General features: G+C 59.1%; 1 protein-coding gene across 2 annotated transcripts in view; it reads right to left on the bottom strand.

The window, feature by feature from the left end:
- The window catches only part of NFATC1 (nuclear factor of activated T cells 1), a 96838-nt gene that overhangs the window by 8230 nt on the left and 60826 nt on the right, over nt 1-27782 (bottom strand). For both annotated transcript variants that reach the window (XM_057699306.1, XM_057699307.1), the window contains exon 9: nt 22863-23200. In XM_057699306.1, coding sequence (XP_057555289.1) covers nt 22863-23200 — 338 coding nt within the window. The remainder of the gene's footprint in view (nt 1-22862; nt 23201-27782) is intronic.

Here is a 27782-nt window from a genome sequence, read left to right as displayed (position 1 = left end):
GCTCCCTGGCGGCTCCACTGACAGACCCACAGGGCCAGCGTGACCTGCTCTTTCTCAGGACTTGCTGGGAACGCCAGAAAGGCCCAGGGGCGATGGAGGGCACACAGGGGTGCGAAGATTCCCACGGCCCAGCCCGTGGGACCCGTGCCTGCCCGTCCCCTCCTCCCGGGCCTGCCCCACCCCCCAGGTCCGTCCTGTCCCTGGTCCTCACGTCCTCCCTGAGAGGCCGCTTGGAACACAGAGGCCGGGGAGGCTGAGGGCACAGTCACAGCTCTCCTTTCCTGTGGTGCGTGTGTCTTACAACAAAACGAGACGTCAACACGGCCGCCGGCGCGCACACGAGAACAGCACTCTGTTCATGCTGAAAAGGTCTTTTCCCTCAGTCACCTTTCCTGTAGACTTTTTATGCGCTTCAGGAATTTTTTTAAGGAAGGAGGAGAAGTTGCAGGCGACCAGGGAGCCCACAGGGCCTGCGTGGTGACCGTCTCTCTGCCCTGCAGGAGCCCACGCCGGCCGTGGCCCCGGCTCAGATACGAACCTGCGGCGCGGGCGCCGGGCGGGCGGGGGGCACGCGGGCCGCTGCCTCAGACACGCCACCCAACCCCTGCGGCAGCGCCTCTGCTCACGGGAACAGCCTGGGGGGCTCGCGGGCTGCCCCACCCGGACCGACCTGCTGAGCTGCTCACCGTTCGAGCAGACTCTACCCGACTGGACTCGACTTTAAGCCTTGACAAGCGAGGGGCAGCTGCCCACTGTGCAGGCGTCCCCCTTGCTTGCGGCGACCTCGCGACCTCCCACCCTCCCAGTCCCGAGGCGGCCCCTCCCAGCCAGTGTCACGGCCTTATCCGTCCCAAGACTTTATCACCAGCTGCCCCACTTCCTACTCTAAGTGGAGAAGCGATACGTGTGCTTCTGTGTTTGACCCTAAATAACCAGGACTTTGAACACAGGGATAACAGTACCACTTTGTTCTGCGAGAGCAAAGAATGACTCGGGTGGGACACCCAGCAGGGCCCCCAGACCCCAGGTGACACAGGCCGGTACGCGGTCAGAGTTGAGACAGAAGGCAGCCCTTGAGGAGTGACAGGAGCCACAAGAGAGCTCTGAGGTGGAGCTGTGTTTAAAGACGGCCTGGCTGGGTCTCCAGGGACAGCACCTGGGCCCTGTGTCCTCTGACACCCATGGGCAACCTTGAAGCTGAGCATCCTTTGATCTTCTAACTACTCTCGGACCTAAATCCTGGCCACGTCCACGCTGCATCATTCAAACCATCACTCAGAGGCGTGGGAGCAGCCTGTGACCTTCCTTCAGAAAACCTGCTACGAGGTTAGCCCTGAAAACGCAGTGGGGAAAGTGCTGGACAAAGGCCACCTGGGTCCCCCCCTCCGAAGCCCTGTGAGACTGTCCTGCCCCTATGAGGCCTGGAGGTCACCTCTGAAAAAAGGAGGCTTGACTAAGACCTCTCTGAGGCCCCTGTCTGCCCCGAGAGTCGGGGAACTCCTCAGTCATGTCAGCTGGAGAAACATGCTCTTCCTGGTGACACTTTGTGTGCTGGGAAGGGCAAGGCACGACCCCGGCATCTTCCCAGCTCCGGGGGGGGGGGGGGGGGGGGCTGCTACGCTGATTCTTATTTTGGACGGGACCAGAGCGGGCAGGGGACGCGCCAGGGCTCACACAGCGGGGACGGCAGGGGCCGCCCTGGGGGGCAGCTTGGGCAGAGGGGCTGGCAACAGGGAGCCCCTCGGTCTGTCTCGATGCAGCAGGACGGCTGCTGAGAACTTTCCATCAGCGGCTCGCCGGCCTGCCTGGTAAAGGGAAGAGAAGTGCTCAAGCACCTTCTAGTGAACTCTCAGTTTACCAGCTGTCAGGAAAAGAGAAAACTGGGTGTGTGAGTGGCGGCCGCCCTGGTCTAAAGTTAATGCAAAGTCTGGCTGAACCACAAGACACAAAACGGGACAAGGACAGGGCCACCTCGACTCTTTTAGCTTCCGTGTCTCTGACGATGCACGTGGACCCCTTTATCATCAGAACCAACATCTGTGCAGGTTTCTCAGGTTAGTGAGGACGTCGGCTGTGTCCTTCCACTGGTCACAGAGAGCTGGCAGTGTCGCAAGGGTCTCTCATCAGACGCAGCTATGAATGACGGCCAGGAAAAGCAACAGGACAGCTGCCCGCGCCTGGCCCCGCACCTGGCCCCGCGCCGGGACGGGCGGTGGGCTCTGCCCCCTTTCTGTGTCAGGACCCCAGCAGAGTCACGGCCCTGCCTGCCGGCCTCGGGGAAGGAAAGGCCAGGAGGAGCAGATGCTAGAGTTTTCCAGCTGGCCTTCACACAGTCGTCATCCTAGCTTCCCAGGCCTGGACTTGGGCTTAGAGAATGAGAAATCCAGCCACACTGTTTAATCCCTGATTTAAAAAAAAGCTGAATTAACTCGGATAAGGACCATACTTTACAAATAATACCTTTCTGTGAGTTAAAAAAAACACAAACGTATTGTTGATATAGTTTGTCCCATTAACCTAATTCCATGATTACATACTCAACTACATACAACACACTTTAAAGCATCTTTCTCTTTTTCTTCAATAGTTATTTTAGTTCCAATAAGGAAACGAATTGTACTATGAATTTTTAAAAACTAACAACATTTACCTACTGCTACTTAGCAAACTAGCCAGCCCAGCAGGGATACTGTCATTTTTTCCGTTTCTGGTTTTACAACGTGCTTGATGTTGCTTTCTCATGAAGAGAACTATTTCTTTAAAGCCTCACTGTCCTTTAAACAAGAGCAAAAGAGGGAACAAAGAAGGTCCTGGTGATTCTACTACGGTCCCCGCAGGGCTCTGTTCTCGTCCCCGTCCCGACCCACCACACCGCATGCGGCATGAGGTACCATGACTCTTTCCGTCAAAGCTCACCATCAAATTAAATGCTGCACGTAAATAAACGCCTGGCACAAAAGCAACTGTTACTTGCCCACTCCATCTTCCTCTGAGGGACAGAAAAACGCATATTCTCCCAGAGGACCAGTCATCAAACACATTTTTATTTTTAAGGGAAAGCCAAAATAGCTTTTTGAAGAGCAAAACAAAACAGGAAGGACATTCTTTCTCATTCCTATAACTAAAAGATAATTTTAAAAAGCATTGGCGAACTTTCCCAGAAAGTACACCTTTGGCTAAAGTTGTAACCTAAGAGGATGATAATTTGGGTAGACAGAAGCAGAAACGTCTCCGGCCAAATCTATTCTTAAAGAACCAACTTCTAGGAAGCCTCCAGGTCACGTCTGCTGTGCTGAGCCTGCCTGTGGATCTAGTCACTCATGGACAAGGAAGCCCTTCGACGGGGGCTGCAAATCCTGATGGCCGTAAGGACCATGACCGCTGTGGCTGTGTCACCGCTGGGACACGTGCTGCCACATGTGGACACACAGTGTCCCCGTGGGCACTGGACACTTGCATTTATACTCGGACCTCACTTAGGGTAGCGTTGTGGACGTGAACTAAGCTGAGATGCAGCACGACTAAAGCCCCAATTCAGAGGTCGGGGGGCTGCCCGGGAGTGTGTGCCGCGGTGCCACCGGGGGTGTCAGCTCAGCCGCAGGCAACGTAAGGTGGCGGCTCCCGTGTGGGTGTTTAGCTTCCTGAGAAGAGCGACCCCTTGGCAAGTCCACCTCCCTCACAGGTGGGCTCGGGCCCGCGGCCTCCCAGGTCCGGTGGCCTGTGAGCCCAGTGTGGCCGCACGCAGTCCACCCGCAGCCCCCTCCCCCCACTCCGCGGGAGGCGCCGCCTCTGTGAGATTCTGCCACGAGTGCATCACAACCGCCGTAATTCTGAAAATGCAGAGTTGCAACATCACTGAAATCCTTTTTCACTTTTCTGTTGAGTTTTTTTTTTTTTTCCAGAGATGCTTTGTGAAGCAGTGGAAAATAAAACAGTTTCTCAAGTTTCATTAAAAAGTAAGTTCTCGTGTTACCTCGGGTGTCCTGGACCTATCTCAGCCGTCACTTATTTTTATCTTTTTAATCGTAATAAGCCTCTGCCACGGGCTGCTATTTTTGGAAGGAGAGACGGGGCAGCGGAGGGACTGGGTGACAACACGTCACCATCTTAATAAAACATGACCCTCCCGGCTGGATGCAGGCTTGGCGCTGACGGACACCACTGTTACGCGGGGCTGCCAGCCATTAAAACAGAATAATTGTCCTGCCTCCGTGGCTGCTTCCTGATTTAGCCTGAATATTCCAAATAACGCAAACGCCCCGAGTGGAAACTCCAGGGCCCGTGGGGAGCAGGCGGCCACGTGACGGGAGGGTCCCTGGCTCAGCCCCTGCCTCCCGCTGGGGTGTGCGGGCCATGCGTCCCACGTGACCGGGGCCATTATTTTATCTGTGCCAAACTCACTCCGCGTTGCGCGCTGGGGTCATTAAACCACCAGCAAGCATTTTTCCAGGCCTGCTCTGTGCCGCTAGAAAACACATCGCCTCCGTGATGGAATTTCTATTCCGACAATTAACAGAGTTGGAAAAATAAAAAATGTTAAAGGCCCCTTTAATTAAAAAATAAAACAGGATAAACGGATGGACCACAGAGCTGCCGTGCGTTGGCAGGTTTGTCCCTGTCGCTCGGCTGCAGGAACACAGGCTCCTCGGTGGACACACGACGTCAGGGCACCCCAAGGCCCGAGACACCCGCCACGTGGCTGGTCCTGCTTTGTGGGGCATTGGAAGGGACAGTGAGGTCAAACATGCCCGCTCCAAGTCTGGGGCACTCGGGCCCGAGTCGGGGGCACAGGACCCTGGACCCCTCACCCGGCGCCAATTTCGGTCAGGAGATGCTGCTCGTGAAGGAAGCACAGAGACCCTGGGTTTGTGGGAAGAGACGCCCCACCTCAAAGCGAAATGTGACCTTAAACTAAACCCTCACCTCCCCTGAGCATCCTCAGCGGTGTTGCTACGTGTGACCGTGTAAGAAAACGACACTGTGTCTGAGGGACACAGGGTGAAAGATGCGAGGCCCAGGCCGACTTTCAAACACCTCGGCACAGAGGTGGCAGGTGCAGTGACGGTGCCCCCCTCGTCCCGGCCCCCGATGCTGAACTGGGGTGAGGGGGCAGGAGACCCTTTATGCTACTCATTTGGCCCCAGTGGACACTTGGAATTTTCATAATTCAGCACCAGCCCCACAATCAGAGAGAAGCTGGGGCTGGGCTGGCTCAGCATCTGCTGTCCTGCAGTGACAGGGGACACGAGGACCCCACGCTCGGCCCGGCCACCCACCCGCCCCCACTGCCCAGGCCGGGTCCTTGTGCTGCCTGGGGACCGCCGCGTGGCCCGAGCTGGGAGGATGCGGACTCTTAGCCCCACCCAGCCCCACTGAACATTCTAACAAGGTCCCCAGCGACTGGATTCGCACCCTCGAGTGTCTGGAGGCCCGGGGCTAGCGGCGGGGAGGGGTTGGCTGACAGGAAACCTTTCGGAGCCGCAGAAGAAATCTGCCTTAAAGAGAATTCTCTAGAGCTGCTGCATTAAAGGCCACGCCTACATCCCTATGGACAGAAAAGCATGCTTTTCTCATCTTCAAAATATTCTGAACTATCATTCAAATGGTTGAGAAGAGATTTTGTGGCGCAGGCCTCGCTTGGGCAGCCCAGGGCAGGTGCAGCTGCTCGGAGCCAACGTCAGCTCGGTAGCCTGGGCTCGGGGGGTTGAGAGAAGAATTAAAGTAGCAGGCAGAGATTTTCATTTTTATCTTATAGTTTGCAAGGGATAACTTTTTTTTTAATATTTATTTATTTATTGGCTGTGTTGGGTCTTCGTTGCTGCACGCGGGCTTTCTCTAGTTGCGGTGAGTGGGGGCTCCTCTTCGTTGCAGTGCGAGGCTTCTCGTTGCTGTGTCTTCTCTTGTTGTGGAGCACGGGCTCTAGGTGCGAGGGTTTCAGTAGCTGCAGCATGCGGGCTCAGTAGTTGTGGCACACAGGCTTAGTTGCTCCGCAGCATGTGGGACCTTCCCAGACCAGGGCTCGAACCCGTGTCCCCTGCGTTGGCAGGAGGATTCTTAACCACTGCACCACCAGGGAAGCCCCAGAGATACTGTTTTTAAGGTGGTATTTTAAGTTATCGCTGGTGCAACCCCATGTTTCCTAGACTGAACTCCTGAGAGGCCACCTCCACTTCCAGGTGCAGGTGCCGCAGGGTGAGGCACGAAGGCCGTGATCTGACGGCCCTGCCGGCGCGTTTCCTGCGGGTCTCAAGAGCACCATCCTACCCTGTCCCCCGTGAGCTCGGGGGCAGCAAGGCCTCCGGTGGGGGGGCTGTGGACACCGCCCGGGCCCCTACCCCGTCCCTGCCCAGGGCCGCGCTGACCCTCCGCCTGCTCGTGGAGAACTCTGGGGCCCAGTCACGGGGCCGGGGGCGCCCGGCGGTAGGGGGCACTGCGTGGACATCATGCCTGTTCACGGGGTGCTGCCTCCAGTTCGGTTTCTGCCAAAGGTCCAAGCCACGGCCTTGGAGCCCCAGGTCCCCTTGGGCCGGCGGCGCTCCCTGGCTCCCCCACACTATCCCCGTGGACATAGGCATGGCCGCCACATGGCAGCAGGGCCCCGACCTTCTCCTGGGCTCCACAGTCCGCCCCGAATCTCGCTGAGCCCACACGGGTCCTGAACACGGAGGCTGCCACGTCTACCCGCCCGCGCGTCTGAGCAGTGCGTCCGGGATGGAGACAGAGGGGCCCACGGCCTGTGCCCACCTGGGCAGCCCCTCTCCTCGGTGGCCCCTGACCCCGAGCCGGGACCCCAGCCCTGCTCCCGCACCTCAGCAAAGGCCGCCTGTTGCCTCCTGGGCATCCGAAAGTTTTGTAACTGTCCAGTCTGCTCCCCTCCCCATGGCACCGAGCCCACCCTGAGGGTCAAGCTGTGCCTCTGAGTGTTGACAAAACCGACAGACCGCAGAACCTGTTTGTTCATTCCATAAAGATCTGAACAGAGAACCACAGAAGGCATAAAGAGAAAAGTGCACAATATCAAGTTGGTAAGGGACTCAAAACTCCTAATTTCGAAAACGATCGGAAAGAGAGGGGGGCAAGGAGGCAGAAAATTCTGCAAAAGGGCCAGGCCCCATCATCTTCAGGACACATTGACCCCAGAGCAGGAAAAAAAGCAAAAACCAAGACTGAATTTTTGAATTGATTATCCAATTATCAATGCTTATAGCAGCTATTTCAACACTGCACATAATGAGTAATTCATCAAAGCGTATAAGGTGCCGTGCACATTGCCTCCAGTAGAAAGGGCCATTAGGCTTCTTGTAATTGCACATTTCTGGAGCTCTCCTCAGCGCTAAAGCAGATCGACAGGACCGGCTTGCACGCACTCTCATCGACCTTGTGGAAGGACGCCGTGCCCCTGGGGGTTACCAAATGAGCAGCCCTGTCAAGTCACCTGGTCCCAAAGACCACCTCTCAGCCTGAGAGTGGTGTGCCCGGTTCTAACGATACTTGCAAGAACAGGCAGGAGAGTCACCTGTGTTTCCTTCCTGCGCCTGGAAAGAATGCACAGGGCTGTGGACCAGGGACCACGGTAGGGCGGTGGGGGGATTCGGGGCAGGGACGCATCCTCATGGGGAGGGGCTTACAGGCTGGTTTCTGGAGGGAGCTCTATCAGTCAACCACTCCCCGACTCGACAGACCTGGAACCCGGGGCTGCAAACGCGTCTTTCAGAGGCCTCACGCCCGACGATTCTGCATTTCCCACGTGGAACAGAGATGCCAGTTGAGGTAGAGAACAGGCAGCCTCTGAGGCTTAGCTCTCACCTCTACTCTCTGAAAAGTCCTTCCTGAGACGATCCCAGGGTCCCTCAAACCTAGAAGCAAGAGTGCCGGATTCACTGGCCTCCGTGATTCCCTTGGCAGCGAATCGGGCACTGTCTGCAGCCCTGCTTTGTCATCCTGAATTGTTGTTTATATTTTAAATCCTGTTTAGCTGTTTAACCTGCTCTCCCCGACCCCACTCTAACGTCCCAGGGGTCAAGGGTCTGGTCCAACCACGTGTCTCAACAGCCCTGCCATGCCAGAGCAGAGTAAGAAATCTGCAAGAGCTGGTGGGGTCCTGTCCTCTTTGAAAGTTGAATTAATCCCTCCCAGGAGTCTCACCGAGGCTGAGCCTGGGCAAGGTCTGCCCCGCAGGCCTCAGAGCGCTCGCTGCCCGGCTGTGACCTTACTACCGCAGGGACCTGCACGTCAGCTTCCTTTCCCTGGGGCGGAGCTGTGTGTTTGGAAATTTAGTATTAATTCCTTCTGTTTATCTAAATTTGATTTCTGAAGAAGCCATGAAATATGTCTTCAAAAACAAAACAAAAAACAAACAAAAAAAAACCCCAAACCCAAAAATCCCAGCACGTGGAGAACAAGCTGCGGAGGCTACTTGTTCGCGGGAAGGGTTCACCCAGACGGAAGGCCAGCGAGGCCTGCGGGGGTGCCAGGAGTCACCTCCACGCTGTGCTGGGCCTTCACGAGGGATTGAGACTGCGCTTAAGGAGAGCTGGGGGCCCATTCCCATCACAGGGCGTGAAGAGACCTGAGATGACATGACGGGAGCCTCAGGCCAGGAGCCGGGCTCCGAGCTCAGCGCCGCCTCTGCCGGTCCCCGTTCCCGCGCCTCGAGCCGGCACACGGGCCTCCCCTGCAGGCGCGCAGTCAGGCGCTGGACCACGGCGCTCTGTGGGCTCAGCAAGCCCTGGTCCTGCGGAGACCAGGGACACGGGTCCACGTGATCAGCGCTGCTTAAAGCATCCCACACGTGTCCATAAAGATCCCGCGGTGAGCAGGGCTGCAAGTGCAGGGGCAGGAGGACATCTCTCTAAACCCAGGGGTCCTCTGACCGGCCAGTGGCAGCGACGGGCTCCAGGAAGGAGCGTCGCCCAGAGGCTCCTGCTTTTAAGGCTCCTTCTCACCTTCCGACCGCTTAATGAGTGCCGGCCGCGGCCTGCAAGATGAGGCTCCCGCCCCATGGCCCAGCTCCTGCCCGCTGTGTCACCACGGCCTGGCAGGGGAGGTGGGAGCCAGGAGTCTGGGTGACCCCAACACTGGCTCTGAAGACTTTGTGACGGTGGCGACTGGACGGCTCCAACAGACTGGTGGTGGCCGGGGGACACCGGCGTGTCTGAGTCAGAGATCGTGCGCCAGCCTGACCCCGAAAGCAGAGAGAAACAGGACGCGGCGCAGGAGAGGGCGTGGCCGGTGAGGGCAGGGGCGCGCTGCTGCTGAGAGGCTGCCGACAGCCCAGGGCAAAGGCCACCCACAGGGAGCCCACCCGCTTGTCCCATGCCCCCATCACCGAGCTTCCAGCTGCACGTCTGCCTGCAGCCCTGCCATTCCGCGCCATCTCAGCAGGAAACGGCTCGCAGGAGGGAAAGCTGGCGTGTGAGCCGGAGGAAACCGCCGTTTCCACCTCGGCAAGCAAAGGAGGCTGTCACAAGAACAACACAGGTTATAGCTCGGGGGTGACAGGCGGGGGGGAGGGGCAGCCCTGCATCTAGCGGCCTGGACGGTGGACTGGTTCTCAAGGACAATGACCTCTGCTCCCAGCACTGCTTTCCATCCAGCACGCACGCCGAGTTAAGAGACAGACTGACAAACACTACCTGAGCTCTTTTCTAAAACTAAAATGCATTAAAACCACCTACGCCCCCCTCCCCTGCCCCCAACGCGGACTGGCTGCCCGGCGGCTGCTTTCCCACTGCGGCCACAGATGCCCCTGCCGACGCCAGGGCCAACACTCAGGTGACGGCCCCGGGGCCACCGCGCTCCAGCCGCCGCCACCACCACCACCTCTTTCCCTCTAGCCGTCTGCCAAGAGGAAATCACTCCGCTGCACGGGGAGCCTGCGAGTCCCAGAAAACAATCTTAAGTCCACAAAAATAATTGAACTTCGCTTCTACTGAGCCGCCCGGTTCCATTCTGATTTTTATTACAATGTCAACAAGAGTTTAATTTGTTTTAAAGTTTAGGTTCTTAAATCTGAGTGATATACGGTAGTTTACAGCTTGCTGGCAACAGCTACTGTGGAAAAAAAAGGAAAGCGCATATAAAGGCGATTCTAAGTTTGACGTTGTGAAAGCAAGGAGCTGGGCCAAGAGCAGCAGACAGCAGGCTTTCCCCACCGGACGGCGGCCCCGACACGTGACCACGGTCCGTGTGCTCCCTGACCAATCTCGTCTGGGGACAGTAATTAAGAGGAAATGCCCTAACGTGTCATTTCTCTCACTAAACACTCGCGGATGCCAGCTAGGTTGCCAGTGGTCCTATCTGGGCTCCTTCCTAAAAACCGATTCCAGAGAAAACCCTTGAGGGGCAAGGAGGGTGCTCCCTGCCCGCTGGGTGACTTTCTCACTCACTAGACTCTGGTCCGTGAGCCGCGGAGGCGCTCAGATGATGTGTGTCTGCACAGAACGCTCCGACCTCAAATGCATCCACAGGCCAGATGTCAGCTCCCGAGGCCTCTACAGGGGCCCAGCTCTGATCTCTGCTGAAACCATCTGCTGAGACACAAGCCTAGCCCGCGAGCCAACCCACTCTATGGAGAAAGGATGGGGAGGCCGTACAATGGGGCTGTCCCCAGAGCCCCCACCCTTGGCAGGGCAGCAGAGGGAGCCGTCCGGCCAGCGGCCTGCTTCGCAGCTGAGGCCCCCGCGTCGGGGCCCCAGACGTGCCTGGGCTGCCAGGGCTTGGACGGGACGGGGCCAGAGCCTGGGGGAATCACAGACGCTGCTAGATGTCGTCCAGGGCTCTTCCAGGCACCCTTCCTGCCGTATCTAAAATAACAGCAGCTGTGGGGGCCTGATAGTGCCGAGTCGGGGAAGCCTTCACCCTGGTGGGGAGGGAGGGCGGGCTGGGCTGATAAGGACCCCAGGCCCCGGCGGCGGAGGGCTGCACCTGCGTCCTCGAGGAGGCGGTGCTGGCCTGCGGCTGGGCCACCGTCCCAGGACCCGGCCCTGGTCAGTCGGGTCCCCCGGGCCTGATAAGGGCGGATGTTCTAGAAGGGGTTAGGCTTTCTTTGTTCTGTCACTGTGTGGACGTGTCCACATTACAATCTGGAAGGAAGGAAGAGCCCTGTGTCAAGATTCAAACTGAAGAAGCTAAAAGCACTCAAGGCTTTGTGTGCCCAGCCTGAGTGAGGCACCCACACCACCCGTGGTCGGGCACGGCTGGCCCCGTGTGCGCCCCACGCTTTAAAGAGAATCTTTAATTTAGCTAAACAGTAAGTAACAGAGAAGGACACATTTTTATTCCCTGAGAGAAACTCTGTCATCAGCATTATGTTCATGTCATATAAAAATAGAATCAGAATTTTCTCCCAACGCTCCTGAAAAAGGACTGTGTGTGTTCCACACACGGAGGGAAGCACACACGACACACACAGGCCTTCGCCTCAGAAGCACTTTTCTCCTCTAACACCGAGTGTTTTAACAAAACTGTACTTAACAGCAGCGAACCTGCATAAGAGACCAGACCTGGAAATATCCATCCCCCCCACCCCCCGGGCCAGGCTGCCGGCGGCTTCTGCTCATCGTCACACAAATGCAACCATAATGCGTGGGCTTCTGTGTGTGGCTTTGTGGGTCAGCATATGTTCCCAAGGTCCCTCCACGGCTGAAGAGTCCTCCCCTGTACGGATGGAGGTGCCACGCTTCCCTGCTTATTCTCTATTGCCGGCCACTCAGGTTCCTCCGTGGCTGAAGAGTCCTCCCCTGTACAGACGGAGGCGCCACGCTTCCCTGCTTATTCTCTATTGCCGGCCACTCAGGTTCCTCCGTGGCTGAAGAGTCCTCCCCTGTACGGATGGAGGTGCCACGCTTCCCTGCTTATTCTCTATTGCCGGCCACTCAGGTTCCTCCGTGGCTGAAGTGTCCTCCCCTGTACAGACGGAGGTGCCACGCTTCCCTGCTTATTCCCTATTGCTGGACCCTCAGGACGTCTCAAATGTTGCACGTTATATGTGATGCTGCAAGAACACTTGTGTGCAAGCCTTTGTGCGTACCTGTGTGTTCACTTCTCTTGGGTAGATGCCTAAGCACACACTACTTGGGCCTTAGCACAAATCTATATTCAACTTTTAAGACACCGCCAAAGTGGCTGCACTATTTTATATCCCCACCAGTGATGTGTTGAGGGTTTCAATTTCTCCATATCCTCTCCAAAATTTGCTATTGTCTCTGTTATTTTTTACAGCCATTCTAATGGGTGTGAAATGGTATCTCTCTGGCATTCCCTGTGACTAATGATGTTGAATATCTTTTTATGTATTTATTAGCCATATGTGTATCTTCTTTGGAGGAATGTCTATTTCAATCTTTTACCCAGTTTTTGACTAGGCTATTTGTCTTATTACTGAGATATGTTGCTCTTTGCATTTTCTAAACATAAGCCTTTATCATACGTTCGTCCCGTATGTTGCTTGTTTTCTGTTTGTTTGTTTGTTTGTTTGTTTTGGCCATGCTGCATGGCTTGTGGGATCTTAGTTCCCCAACCAGGGATCAAACCCCAGCCCTGGCAGTGAAAGCGCTGAGTCCTAACCACTGGACTGCTGGACTGCCAGGGAATTCCCTTGTCTTTCTTTTCCTTAATGGTATCTCTTGAAGCACAAAATTTTTGAATTTTGATGAGGTCTAACAACAACTTTAAAATTTTATGGGCTGTGTTCTTGGTGTCATAGCTAAAAAAATCTTCACCTAATTCAAGGTCTCAAAGATTTTCTCATATGTTATCTCCTCAAAGTTTCATCATTTTAGCTCTTACATTTAAGTCCATGATCAATTTTGAATTAACTTCTTCGAATTCTGAGTTAACTTTTTCGTGTAAGGTGTGAGGTAAGGGTCTAAGTTTACTTTTTCTACTGTATCATTTAAATGCTTTTGGGGGGGTCTTGTTTTGTTTACTATGTATATTCTTAACATTTTCTTTGTGGTTCCTCTAGAGATTACAATATACTTAATATCTATTTCAGATTAATACTTATTTCTAATAATACAGAGAAACTCTGTTCCAAGATAGCTTCCTTCCCTAAATGACATTTTTATATAAGCCCATCGGCAAAGTTTTGTAATTACTGTCCTATGTATTTTCCTTTAAATTAGTCAGGAGAAGAAAAGTTTTTTAAAATGCTTCTGTTGTCTTTTTAATTTACTTACGTAATTATTTTTGCCAGTGCTTTTTATTTCTTCATGTGGATATGAGTTACTATTAACCTGAAGGACTCCCTTTGGTACTTTTTGTAGATCAGGTCTGCTGGCAATACATTTTCTGCATCTTTGCTTATTTCTCCTCCATTTTTAAGGTTAGTTTTTCTAGGTACAGACTTCTTGGTCAACAGTCTTTCTTTGAGCCCTTTGAGGATGCCATCCCACTGCTTTCCGGCTTCCAGGACTGCTAACAAGAAGTCAGCTGTTGACCTTACTGAAGATTCCACGTACTGAACCTGAGAGCTTGTTTTTTTTCTTGTGGCTTTTAGAATTGTCTCTTTTTCTTTGACTTTTGACAGTTTGGCTATGACATGAATCTCCTAATTCATCCTACTTGGAATTTGTTGACATTTTGGGATGTGTACAATGTTTTTCTCCAAATTTGGGAAGATTCTGACCATTATTTCTTCAAATGCTTTTCCTACCCCTTTCTTCGCTCTTTCTGGACTCCCATTATGCACACATTTTCATGCTTTATGGTGTTTCATTTCTTCATTTTCCTTTAATCTTTTTATTTTCTACCCCTCAGACTGGAGAACCTACTGGCTTTTCTTCAAATCTGTTGATTCTTTTATTCTGTCAGCTCCAAAACGTTGTTCAGCCCAACTAATGAATTTTTCATGTTAGTTATTATGCTTTTCAACTCTAGAATTTCTACTTGGCTCTTTCTAAAAAATGTGTATTTCCTTCTCATTATTGACAGTCTCCATTTTGTCAGACTTGATTATCCTACCTTCCTTTAATTCTTTACACACGGTTCCCTTTAGTTCCTTGAGCTTATCTATGGTAGCCGATCTGCTTTACTACCAAGTCCAACACCTGAGCCCTTTCAGGGACACGGTCCACTGCACGCGGGCTGTTTCTCCCCCAAGTATGGAACGTGGTTTCACGGTTCTTTGCACGTCCTAGGACTTTCTGGTTGAAAGCTGGACGTTGTAGACAGTGCACTGTAGCAACCCTGGAGTCAACTCCCTCCCCCACCCACCCCCCCATCCCAGGATCTTTTGTTATTGCTGGATTTTTTTCCTCTAGCTGCTGCTAATTTGATCCGTGACTTTCCTGGACTAGCTCCACAGATTCTCTGTCTCTGCAGTGTGTGGCTGCTGAGTTCTCTCTTCCCTTTTGCAAGCCTCGCGTCCTGGTGGGCACCCTCAGGTTAGCATCATTCGACGGTCAGTCAAGTATCCGTCAGGTTTCTCTAAACGCCTTCAGCCGTTAGGCCTGCCCATTTTGTCGAGGAGTTCTGTGTGCGAAAGCCGCCTCTGATGTACCTGCAGCTCACAGTCAGCCTGGGTGTCACTCCTGCTCATACAGAGTCTTGAGATGAAGGAGTCAGAGGCGAGCGGCTGGGCCTTCTCCTTGCCCAGGTCTTCCTGAGCGTGCACATCCATGTGCGTGTGTGAGGTCTTCCAGACCCCCAGGGGCACGTCAGGGCTTTTCAGAATCCCCTGTGGTCATCTAGCTTGGCCAGGCTCCTTTGCAGCAGTTGAGACCACAGCCTCGGGCAGATCCAGGGAGCATCTACTGTGTTTTATCCTGCCCTGGGAACAACCAGTCAAAGGACTGACTGTGCTGTGGGGATGGGTTTTTTCTAACAGAGCCCCAAAGGGGCCAGTCTCCTCGACTGTCAGTGAAGCTTCTGGCTTTTCACGGCTATACTCCATGGAGCTGGGGAGGAGGGACGGGAGTAGCCCCAAGTTACAACACCACAGATTCATTACCAAGGTCCAGTTTCTCTTGAATAAATGCTTTGCAGTTTGGTCTGCCTCTGGTTAACGTTCAGACTCTGGAATAATTGACTTGAAAGTTTTGTCAGTGTTTGTATTGCTTTTTAGGGGGTGCTCTCTCACCAAGGTCCTCTCTCCATCATTTTCGGAGTCATGCCTGTCTTCCGGTGCTTCTTGGGCCATCAAATTGTGCCTCAGTTAATAACGAGAGATTCTCTCATGAAGAAAATAATATTCCACACTTCTCTTCGGCTTGCCAGGCCAATTCATACTTGAAAGCTAGACTTTGAAGCAGGAATCTTTGCTCATTTCCTTTCCAGTGGGTAAAAAAAATTCAATAACACAGCTCAACCTTGAGCGTAGAGAGACCGTGTTGAAATCAGGGCTGGCAGATCAAGGTGGTGTCCCTGGTTCTGTCACTCACCAGCTGTGCTCTGAGCAGGTCGAGTGACATTTCTCTCTAAGCTTCAGCCTCCGCCTCCATCAGGTGCGGCTGAATCGGCAGTTCTGCCCACTCACAGGACTGTCGTGAGGCTGAAACGTCAACAGAGACTGTATGCAAAGGTCACTCTGGAAGGAGCCAGAGGCCACACGCTGGTACTAGTATTGCCGTTTGGGTTTTCTGTGTGCTGGCAACGATGTGTCACGTTGGATGGGGACAGCCTTCTGGTTATTCCAATTGTACTGGAATAACTGCTCTGACGGGAAGACGGTTATTCCAATAGAATTATCCGCGTTCTTCTCCACCTGACTCGATGGGCGGTTGTACCGGGCACTCTCTGTCCCTCAGGAATCCACATGGAGAGGACACTCGCATAGCAGGACGGTCACTTAGAAGCGCCATGCCGCCGGCCCTCTGCTTGGCTGCTCTCGTGAAAACACAGGCATCCAGCAGAGGTGGTCACCACTCTCCCCGCAAAGAAGCCAACGGCTGGGCTTTTGAATGTGGCTGTTGCGCTTCTGGACACCTTTCCTTGTGGCTTCGTGCTCTGGTGACACAGCACAGCCATAAGCCACATGCTGGCTCACAGATCTGAGAGGATCTGTCCGGGGTGCTCCTGCTTCAGCACAGAAAGCGCTTTGAAACGTTACGGCATCAGAGAGAGGAAACGCGGAGACCAGGCCAAGGTTGTGCAAGCTGGTCTGAAATGCAGACGGAGCTGATTAAAGCCCCCGGAAAGGTGCTCACCTCCGCGGAAGCGTGTCCACACCGGAAAACTGCATCAGTCCTGACCCACTCACTCGCCAACACTCTCCCGCCCTCAGAGCCTGCCTGCAACGTGGGACAACACGCTACAAGGTGCCCACGTGGCCTGCACACGGCCAGGTCTGAGCACCAGCTTCCATCACCAGTGTTTCTGGCACCAAGTAGATCTAACTGGTTCTAATTCCATACAACCTTTCCAGCTCTTCCCTCTGCTTTCTCCCGATCCCACCCCAGTTTCTTTTCCTCAAGTTAATAATGTCAAACAACTCTCTATCAAAAGAAGGAAATAAGCTAAGACCTAGGATTAAGGAGGAAAGTTAACATTAGGTGAAAGCAAACGACCCAATTCCTCTCCAAGTGCACAGAAATAAGTGGGCTGGAGAAGACCTGATTAGAAACTCCAAGCAGCCCCTGCTTCTAGCGGACGTCTACGTCCTGCAACTGAGAGACGCCCCGGACCTCAGACACCTAAGCTGCAGTGTTACATGAGCTGCAGCAGACACTCCAACGTCACAGGCAGCCAGCTGCGTCCCGGGGCCAAGTGCAGCACCCTATTTATAGAGGCCCTTACTCAGCGGACACTCAGTGCCGTCCCTGCCTTCCCCCTCCTCCTTCGAGGGGGGCAGATCCTAAGGGCTGCTGCCCTGCAGCGCGGCCGCAGCAGGCAAGCACACACCTCCCAGGACGCAGCAGAAGCTCAGTGCTGGACCACTGCCCACAGCAGGTGGACAGTGGTCGACAGCTCCCAACAGTCACTGGGGGTCGCTCGGGTCCAATCCAGCCAGGGACGAGGATGTTTATGCCCAGGTCCGCACACTGGTCTGACCCACTTGGAGGCACAGTATCCCTGGAAGCTTGGCCCCAAGTCCCTGTGCAGACAGACCTGGGCGTTCAGGGAGGCATGCGCAGCTGCGTGGGGAAAGGCTGCTGTGCCCTTGCAGGGTCTCAGCGCCTGCGAAGTGAGCAGGCGGGGGCTCTGCTTCTCGGAGTGGCGGCGTCAGGCCCGGCCCCAATGGACTCCCGCCTTGGGGTGATGAGGCCCACGGGTCACCACGCCGACAGCAGTCCCCATGTGCGGTGGCACCCCAGACGCCCGGGCCTTAAGGACTGACCCTCAGGAAGTGTGTGCAGGGCTGAGGGCATCCTCCCGCCCACCGGGTAGCAGCCCACGTCCGCAGCGTGTTGGATCTGCAAGGCAGACTCTTTCAGTCATCACCAGGAGCGCGGAAGGCCTCAGAGCTGGGCCCCAGGCCAGGTGAGCAAAACGTTCCATGAGGAAAGCTGCGCGTGCTCTCCCAGAGCAGCCCAAGCTCAGGAAAGAAGGGGGGCGCGGGGGACGCGCAGCCAGACGTGGGGCAGACACGGTCCTGGCCGCCCGCTCCACCTGCTTGTTGTTTTAATGACACCTGGACTTCTGGAAACCCGAGCGCCCCCGGAGGGGCTGAAAGGGCCGATTGTGGCCGAGGCCGCGGGGCGGGCGGAGGGTGCGGCGCGCGGGGCTGCAGCGGCAGGCAAGCCGACAGCCCGGGAGCCACGGCTTGGGTTGCAGAGGGGGTCCTCCTGTCAGCACAACAGGGTCCCCTTCACAAAAGCAAATGCTGGAACAAACTCCGAGAGCTTCGGGGACACTCACACTGCGTCTCTAGCAGATGTACAAAAACGGGAGCGCGTCCGTGACACAGAGCCCTGTGCGCGTGTACGTGAGCTGCCCACGTTCCCACGTGCGTCCGTCAGGGACAGCCCGTCACCGGAGGGGCACTGCCGTGGGGTCGTGGAGCTCAGCTCGGCGAGGGGCAGGGCCGGGGAATCCCTCCGGAGAAACAGCTCCCCCGTAGCTTTCACGGCACACTTAGTCTACATTTAAAACAAGGGAGGCCCGTAAAGCTGATTTAAAAACAGAAAGGTTCCCGCGTCACTGCCGTGATTGAGAAGTCCACGCTGAGAGCTGAGGCTTCATGAATGTTGAAATTATGTATGGGCCAGACACTTTCGAAACAAAACCCAAGAACAGAAACAAGTGACACACAAAGAAATCCTATAAGCGGGTGGGGTTCACTTGAGGCGCGTGCCCGTGACTTGAACTGCCCCTCGGTAAACGAGACCGGGGACGTCACGGACCCTCCGCGTCTGGGAGACCCTGTGCGGGCGGAGCAGGCGCACCCCGTCTGGAGCATGGCCGCCTCTCCCGTCTCTGGGTGACTCATTTCTGTCCCCCAAATGCCCCAGGCTCTCTGGACCTGGAACCCTTTGCATTCTACATTCCTGGAAAACAGAAACCCAAATAAAAAACCAGAACACGCGTGAAATCAGCTCTCACCCCTCACAGACCCAGCACCATCAGCGTCACGAACAAGCCCGAGGAACCCCAATCGCCCTGACTCAGAGCGGCCGTCCCCCCGGAGCAAGAACGGCCGGAGTCACTGCAGTCCCGGCCGGCAGAGCGCCTCCGAGAGCCCTGCTGGGGGATTCCCTACGCTGTCACCGCGGGGTCGGGACAGAGGTCGCTCTGCGTTCCTGGAGGTGACATGGGGCTGCGTTTGCCGCGTGGGTCGCGGTGCCTGGCTGGTCCCTCCCACCCTGAGGACCACGCCGCGGCTCGTGGGGCAAAGCCCAGGAGATGGCAGGTCAGACCTGCCAGCGCCTCCGGAACAAGCAACCCCGTCCTGCTGAGACGAGGCCTGGGGAGGGGCTGCCACCCACAGCCCGGGCCACGCCCCCTGCACCCCTCCTTGTCCCCTGGTCCCAGCCATCAGCCACCCAATTCCTTGCCGCTCCCTGGGTGTAGACGCCGACAAAGTGTTTGCTTTCTAACGCCAAGACCACTTGAACTCCACGGTGTCTAGTTTTCTGATTTAGCTTCTCGCCCTTGTTTCCGTTTTCTCGTCTGCACCTTCCTGGGCTGGGCTGCAAAGTCACACCCAGACACAGAGAGGGAGACGCGTGTGCCCTGCCGGGAGGGCTGACGAGCCCCTCCCTGCGACCCCTCCAGACCTTCCACAGGGGCCTGTTTCCTAGATCGGGCAGTGGCCACAGCCGATGGGCTCCCCGTCCACCCAGGCCAGGCCCCGGGGCCGCGCTCTGCACACCCCCCCCCCCGCCCGGGTGCCCTGTGCCCCACCCGGAACGAGCGGGGGTTTGGAGGTTGTCCTGATTTACAGATTAATTTTCAAACACCTCGACCACACACAGCATTTAACGGCGAGGCCGGCCCAGGATCGAGCCCAGTCGTCCGAGCTTTACAGAAACCCGCCCCATGACACCTGCGTGTCCCTCCCACCATTCTGCTCAGGAAGGACCCGTAAGAACCTGCCCAACCCCCTCAGCATTTGGGGCAGGGAGGCTGGGGATTCGGGCTCCCACACACACGATGTGGGCCTTTATCTTGCACCAGATGGTCTTTCGAGGCCTAAAGAGGGTCTGACACATGTTTATATCACAGCTCCTGGGAGCCAGTGGGTTCCAGGTGGAGGAGCCAGGGTGAGCACAGAGATGTGGCCTCAGGATCCCCCTGCACTCAGCTGACAGTTCCGGACACCCTCCCACAGGACAGAGGGGTTTTCTCCTGCTTCCACTGCAGGATTTCTGGCAAGAGCTGGGCCCTCCTCAATTCTAAATGCCTGTGGACTCGGGGAGTCTTCGGCCACTCAGAGCAACGAACACTCAGTCTGCTTTCCTGATGGGGGATGGACGCCTGACCGGACGGTGTGTGCTCCCAACTCCAGGAGGGAAGCCCCACAGCCTAAGTTCGCGGTGGCTACATCCAGGGTAGTCCCCAGGCCGGCGTGCACGGATTGACCCCGCAGGCCAAGAGCCCCACTGCAGGGATGCCAGGCTCGTGTGAGGCTGCCTCCCAGCCACGTGGCATGTGTGCCCCGAGGCCTCCCTCAGCCTCGGGGGTCTCCCTGCAGGAAAGGCTGCTGTAGGGGGGGACACTGGCTGCAGGCCCCCCGGCAGCTCCAGCAGGACCGTGGGGGAGGGGGCGGTTTGCCCACTGGCGCGTGTCGAGGCCACTCTGCTCAGGGCTCCACCCCGGCACGGTTTTAACTGGGGGTGAGCAGGGCGGCACCGAAACACCACGTATGTGGGGGCGGGCATGAAAACACACGGACATTCACGTAAACGCAGTCACCGCTTTCCGGGGTGGCCTTGCACCACGACGGCAGTCCTGACCGAGGAAACCAACATCACTCCGCTCTCCTGGCCAAAACCGAAAGGCTGCGGTGGCAGCTGACCCGAGTGATGGACACTGAGTGGAAACCAGGGCCCACGTGGCCACCCTGGAGCAAGGCAGAGAGAACCTGTCTCCCAGAGGGAACCACACTGGGCTGATCTCAGAGCCGCTGCCCGAGGGGCCCCGGGACCACAGGCGTAACCTGAAAACAGTGGACAACTGCTGCCGGAAGGTGGGGCGGCCGGGAGGGGAGGGCCCGTGGGGGACAGGGCACCGGGCGAGGCCCCGCTGTCTGCTCTCGCCCAGAAGCTATGAGGCTGTGCAGGCCCTGGAGAGCGCAGATGGATGTCCTCTCTCCCCCGGCCTCCAGCAGGACCACAGGGCACTTCCTGAGACAAACGGATGCCAGAGCCACTGTCCAACCTTGGACACAGGGGCTTGCCTCGGCCGGACGCTGGGACCGAGGGCAGAATCCGCCAGCTCCACAGAGGCCACGGCAGGGGGGGGGGCACAGGTGCCACGGCCTCCTTCCGTCCTGACCACCAGCCTGGTCCCAGCGTGAACTAGGGTCTGGATAGGTGAACCTGGCATCTCCTGGGCCGTTATCAACCCCCGAAAGTTGCGGAGGGCAGTTACGGCCCTAGAACGTGGTTCTCAAGGGAAGAGCCCCTGGGCTGGGACTCTGAAAGCACCTCTGGGGGTGGGGGGGGCCCTGGCCTCCCTAGGAACCCGCACGTGCCCTACAGAGGGATCGCCTGCTTTGAGGGAGACCATTTATGGAATAAGAATACCTGCAAGCGCGCGGCCTTGCGTCAGGAGCACGCAGGAGAGGCGCTGGGTGGGGCCTCATCGCCACTTGCGGGGCCCTGAGGGCTGGGCTGGCCCAGCTGACCCGGTCTGGCCCGGTCACCGGGCTGCGGTGGGGATCTCACCCCCAGGAAGGCTCGCGTGCCGCAGGCCCACCTGCACCTGCACGTCAGATGGGACAGCGCGTGGGGGGGGGCCCGGGGGCACCTGCGACCATTCCTGGGACGGCAGCGCCAGGGACCCTCTCCCCACAGGACCCTTGGGACACGAGGGCCGCCAGGAAGCGTGCAGAACACAAACGTGGGGCAAAGGCGACACTCACTGAGAGGGCGGTCGTGGGAAGAAGACGCCTACGACGTTTGGCTGTTATTTTAGGGAAAATGGCCAAAGGAGGCCAAGAGGCCTTGACCGTGGAGGCTGTAGAGGCCAGGCGCCATGTGCCCGGGGAGGCCGCTGGGCTGTGACGGGGAGGCTGGGGGCCCGGGGCCGCGCCCTGGGTTGTCCTGCACCAGCGCCTGGGCTCCTCCTGAGTCCAGGGGCCAGGGAGGCAGGCACCTGCTCCTGGGCTTTGGTCCGCACTCCGGTCCGGGAACACCTTACACCCGGGGGACGGGCTATGCAGCTGACGGGAGGCCAGGCGCCTCACACATCACCCACGTAGGGCCCACAAGAGCCCTGATCGCCTCTTACCCACCCATCACGGGGCCCCTGGCACCTGGCCCCAAAGGACAGAGAATAAATCTTTCGAGGAGGGGCCTCCTGCTGTTACTTCATAGGAACCTCGGTGCTCAGATTTTCACACCAGCTGGCCTGCCTGCAGGTGTCTTGAGGACACTACCTTTCCAAAGCACCCTCACTGTGTCTGCACAGGGTCTGGGTGCTGTCCTGGCGGCGGGGGCTGTGCTGGGACCTGAGCCCCTGTCCAAGGAGCCGACGGCTCCTCGTCGCCTGGTCACTGGGCTTCTGACGAGACTGTCACGTGCTTAAGTGTTTTCACGGCTCAACAGGGGCAACGTCCCTCACTTTCAGCTACGCAACTACATAAAAACCGTTCACGCGACCAGACAGGCCCTCCGGACGCTAAGAAACGAGAAGCTGGACCCGCAGCCGCGTCCAGGGCGGCCCCCTCGCCTAACAGGACGTGTCAGCTCGCGGAGGCCGTGCTCCACGCGGCCGCGGCCGGCACACCCGGGCGTCCGGGGCCCTCCCGGTCTCACCGCGGGGACCGCGCGCCCCAAGGGTCGACGGCCACGGCCACCCGCCGGGCAGAGCCGCGCGTCCCCCGCCGGCCAGCGGCGACGCCACGGGCCGCCGGGGCCGCCGTCAGCGGGAGCGTCCGGCACGCGCGCCCCTCCTGCGGCGCGGGCCCCACGGCACGGGGCCGGGCGCGCGCCTGCCCGCGGGCACTCACCGTCGTCCAGGTCCAGCGGGTCCAGCTCCTGCGGCTCTCGCTTGACCGACACGGGAATGGGGGCCAGACTAGGATTACTGTCCTCACGCGCCGCGGGCGGCGGCGGGGGCCGGGCGGCTGCAGGCTCGCGGCTCGGAACCTCGGGCGGCTGGTGCTGCTGGTGGCCCGTCCCGGGGGGGCGCGCTGGGCCGCAGGGCGGCAGGCGGGTCGGCTCTCGGGTCCCGGGCGGCAGCGGAGAGGAGGGGCGGCGGGGACAGGGCGCCGGCCGGCACCCCGGGGAGCCGCGGCCGCGCGACGGCGGACTCACCTGTGGCTGCAGCAGGGCGGGGGGCGGCGGCTGGGGGGGCCCGGGAGGCACGCCCGCGGGTCTCGGCGCCTCCTGGCCGGCGAGGACCCCGCCGACGGGCCTCGGGAGTCCGAGGGGGCCGTGGCCGTAGGGGGCGCAGGACAGGTCGTGCAGCTCGGGGCTGGCGCTGCTCTGCGGACGGGGCGGGAAGCCGGGCAGGAGGCAGGCGCCCGGGTCCGGCGGCAGGGCCCGCGGCCGGCCACAGCAGGGCTCGAGGAGCGGGCTCAGGCCCTGGGTCGTTGGTCCACAGGTGAGGGCAGGCTCGTAATCGTCGCTGGGCTCCGTTTTTATGATGGGAACTGCAAGGAAGAAAGACGTCGAGTCAACACGAGCCGCAGACAGGAGCGATGGGGCGGGCTCGTGGCGAGGACACCCTCGGAAAACAAACAGCGCTTTGACTGAGTCCCTGTGTGTCTCCCGCCTGGCTCGCCCACCCAATTAAAAAGAGGGCGTGAGTCATCGGCTCCAGAAAGCTGCAGCTGGTTCTCATACCGAGAGCACTGTTTTCCTTGGAATCTCCCCCAGCACTAATGTGCTATAAAAATCCATTTGCAAACTGCAGTAGAAGCCTTGGACCCAAGGGCCCGCGGATTTGTAGTAATCAAAGTGAAAATTTTAACTTGGATGTTCTACTGCATTTGTGCAGCTACCGACACCCTATCTGATAAACGTCTGACGCTTGGTGAACTTGAACACACAGTCAGATGGCGTTTGGAAGCCAGTAAAAATCCGACAGGAAGGATGTGTCCGTTCGCTGTAGAAGAGGAGCCTTTAGCTGCTGGACAAGAAAAACACTTTCTACACGAGCAAAAACGCCCTCCCTCCTTCCCACTGCTCTGCTGCCGCTGGAAACGACGCACAACCAGTGACCACACAGCTCCTGGGGCAGAGCCCGAAGCCCCCAGGCTGCTTCCAGACCACTGCCCCGTCCACCCCTGGCCAAGAGGCCAGTGGCGCAGAGAAGGGCCGGGAGGAGGGCTTGACGGGGACCGGCCTTGACCGCGGCCCTCTCCCGCCCTTGCCTACTTCCTGTGTCCCGTCTTCTCTTCGGTCCTGGCCTCTTACGCCGGTTTACGCGAGACATCCCGTGGCTAAATTACTCCGAGAGTGACCGGTAAGAGCACACTTAACCTCATGGCAGATGCCCGCGTGGCAGCGGCGGTCGCAGGCTGGGTGACGAGCTGTCAGCGGACCCTCCTGATCACGTCTTCACCTCTTCGTGTGTGTGCTGCTGAGTTCCCAGTGGCGGGGTCAGCCATACGGAGGCAACGCCCCCTCGCGATCCCAGCCTGCGGGCCTAGGTGCGGCCCGGCCTCCTCCTCAAGGAAATTAAGATTCCTTCTCAGACGTAGCTTTGCTTTAACAAAGGCCTCAAGCCAGCCAGGATGCACATCTGTTCTCTGCTTGGGCCGGGCGAACCCACAGCAGCCGTGACCAGGAAGACGGGCTCTTCCGAAGCCTGGGGCACCGGGCAGCGCGGTGGCTGTGTGGCCGGGACTAGGGGACACTGCAGACCCACCAACGTGAGACCACGTCTCCGCTCCGCACCGTCAGGCCCTGGGCCTTCAACTCGGGATACCCAGGAGCTGTTTCCTCTCGTTTTGCCCTCATTTTGCCGACTCGCCAGCCCCTGTTCCCAGTCATTCTTGTGGCCTTTGCCGCACCCTCCACCTGGCACGCCGGGCAGGGAGGCGCCTGGTCCGCGGGCGCGGCTGACAGCTGGAGGGCCAGGAGGAAGACAGGCGGGTGGCGGTCATCGCGGGGCAACCTCAGGAAGTCTCCCCGGCCACCGCAGGCAGGGCCACGGTTGCTCCCGTGCTGCCCCTGGAGTCACGTCGGGCTGAGCTGCAGGGCCTTGGGCCTGCGCGGCGGACACCCCCCCCACGGTGCCCACAGCCCGGCGTGCCCAGCCCCTGGGACAGCATGCACGTGGCACGGCGGGTGCAGGCCGTGCAGGCGGGGGTGGGCGGCCCCCCGGAGGGCGCACGGGGCGTCCTCACCCCAGGTGCCCCGTCGGGGACGCGGGGTGGTTTCTATCCGCCAGTGGACCCCCCCGCAGGGCCTGGCCCGCCCCAGTGCCCACGCCACACCCACGTCCTCTGCTGGGGAAGGGACCCCGCCCCCGCCCCCGCCTCGCACAGCCAGCCCGTGCTGCGCGTGAGGGGCTCGGGTCCCTGTGTGACTGGATTCTGGGGAGAGCGTCCCTGGCAGACGGCCGCACCCCGAGAAGGGCCGTGGTCCTCGGGGGGCATCTCGTCTCCACGGCAGCAGCCCTGTGCGTCCCCGTGGCTCTGAGGGCGCCCCCCTCAGCGCAGGTGTGAGGATGCCGCACCCGAACGCGCCCGGATGCAGGGCCGCAGGCCCGGGGAGGGGTAAGTGCTTGGCCCAGGCTGTCCAAAGTCCAGGCTGGGCCCCCAAGACCCAACGTGTCTGTGGGCCCCGCGCCCCGGCACGTGTGCAGAAGCCCTTGTGGCTTCGTCAGGTGGCCCCTCGGGCATCAAGGGACTCCCTCTTCCAGCGCGTAGGCCTGCCGCCAGGGCTGCCACAGCCCGGGCTTTCTGCCACGCGCACCCCCCGGCCTGGGGTCGCAGTGTGGGAGCCCACCTCCAGGAGGGGCCTCTGCTGGGTCCGAGCTCCGTGTGCAGCAGGCTGCTGGGGGCTCCTGCCCAGTTTTGCATCCCAGCGGTGGGGGGGCGGGGGGGGCCCCGGGGCGGCCTCGACAGAGACGCACGTCCGCGCGCGCGTGAGAACACACGATGCGCTGAGCCCTCCCAGGAGCAAGCAGCCCTGTCGTCAGCGCTGCAGGCTCCAGGACTGCACGGCGAGGGCAGCTCCCAACCAGGATCACCCGGGACGGCACGTGGACACGGGTGGCCCCCGAGAGACCCGACACCCGAGGGGCGGGGCCTTCCGATGGGACACAGCTGTCGTGAACAACGGCCTGACAGACCCACACGACCGGTGGATGTGAAAGCCACCTGTGTGGACTGTGGCGTCCAGGTCAGCAAAGGTTAAATTCTGCGTCTGCGCCGACAGAGTTCAGGATCTTAAAGAAAAGTGTCTGGCAGGTTACACGAAAGCGCTGCTGGGATCCGCTCTCCTGCACTGGACTTTCAGCCAGACACGAGGGCCAGCTCGCCTCTCTCATCAAGCGTCCCCCGGGCTCTTTAAACACCCTCACCGTGTCTGCTCTGCTGGCTCTGGAGATGCTGCCCGGAAATGCCAGCAGGTCTGATTTGCCCGCCACGCGGCCAGGCCAGGCCCCACGTTCCCGGGGGCTGGCGGAGGGCAGGAGCGAGTGGGCGTCCGGGCTGCCAGCCGCTTCGGTGTCTGTGGTTTATGACCTGTTTACAGCCGCCTGATGGCAGCGGTGTTAACTCCCACTTCACCGTGGGGGTCCTGCGGGGAAACTCCCAGCAAAACCAACTTGAGGGGCCTCTGTGGGCCCCTCCCAGCCAAGGGCGCGAGGGGAGGGTTCAGGAAATGCGTCACCCTCAGCTGGCGTCGGGACCCACCAAGTTCTTGCCACGGTCGGGCGGAGCGCCGACCCAGGCGGGACCCCTCCCCACCCCAGCCTCCGGGTCCTCACGGTTGCACGCGTCCTCGGTGATCTGGCCAGCAGGGCCTCCTCTCTTAGACGCCCTCCCCTAAGCACACACGCAGGGGGCCGAGTCCACCTCCGGAGGCCCCTGCACGAGGCCGTCCTGACAGGCTCCCTTTGGGAACAAACTCGTGTGCACCTGACAGAGATGATCCCCACCCTGCCTTCCCCAGGGGCTCCGCACAGCCCCAGGGACAGAGACCGGTACAGAGACCCCCGCACCTCGGCACCAGGTGGGCCCCAGGCAGACGCAGAGCAGACGCGGGGCCCGGGGTACGCGTGCCCACTCCTCCCACGGCAGCTACGGAGGCGCCTGTGTCTAAACGCACGTCTCGTGTGGGTTTCAAAGCCAGCGGACGCCCCTCCGTAAAGCAGGGATGCCTCCTGCCTCCTCCGGGGCAAAAGCAGGAGTGCCCCTCAGTGGACCCGCCTGCTGGCCGCCCAGGGGGATCGGGGGCACTCAGGGCAGGTCCGGCCCCCGTTTCCCAATTCCCTGCACGTATCCCGCCAGACCCCGCCCTCCGCGGGGCGCCGCGCTCCAGGTCCTCTCAGCTCACGGATGTGGCTGCACGTGGTCAAGGAGCACGGGCGAGCCTCGTTCTGCGTGGCCTGGGCGCGGGGTGGACAGACGACGCCCCAGGCACGGCCGCCCCGCCCTACCGCAGCCACACACCCTCCTGACACACCCTCTTAGAATGTGCCCGTGGGAAGCGCGCCGGCGCCCGCCACGCCTGGGGCCTGGGCGTCCGGGCTGCGGGTGCCCTGTGCGTGCCCGCACCCTGCCTCTCCCCCAGGGGCTCCGTGCTTTTTGCGAAGGACCCGCCCCGGCTGACGTCCTGAACGATCAGACGGAGGCACCAGAGGCCCTCGGCTCACGGCCGCTCAGCCCAGGGCCCGCACCGGGACGTGGGGCAGGACCGGGCCCTGTGGTCCCCGACGGGGCCTGACCCCCCAGATCCCACAGAGACGGAGAAGCCCGTGGGGGGCGCGGGACGACCGCCTCTGGGAAGCAGGGCTCAGACCCTGGCCCGCGGGCTGCTGCGCAGAGGGACACCTCCCCTCCTGTGCTGTCAGACGCCGAGTCACGTGACCCCGCCGTGTCGGGCTCCCCGCCCACCTGTGCCCCCGGGGCTCAGGCCCAGACCGGGGCCCTCACACGGGGGTGAGGGGCAGCCGGGTGACCCCTAACCTGAAGGGCACGGCCCAGCGGCCCGAGCACAGGACCCCAGTCCTCTGACCCAGGGCAGGCCGAGGCCGACGGCTCGCCGGTCGCTGGGGAG

The sequence above is a fragment of the Hippopotamus amphibius genome, chromosome 11, assembly GCF_030028045.1.
Source record: "Hippopotamus amphibius kiboko isolate mHipAmp2 chromosome 11, mHipAmp2.hap2, whole genome shotgun sequence".
NCBI classification, from domain to species: Eukaryota; Metazoa; Chordata; class Mammalia; order Artiodactyla; family Hippopotamidae; genus Hippopotamus; species Hippopotamus amphibius.
The sequence above is the reverse complement of the archived record's forward strand: the minus strand, read 5'-3'. Positions and strand labels throughout refer to the sequence as shown.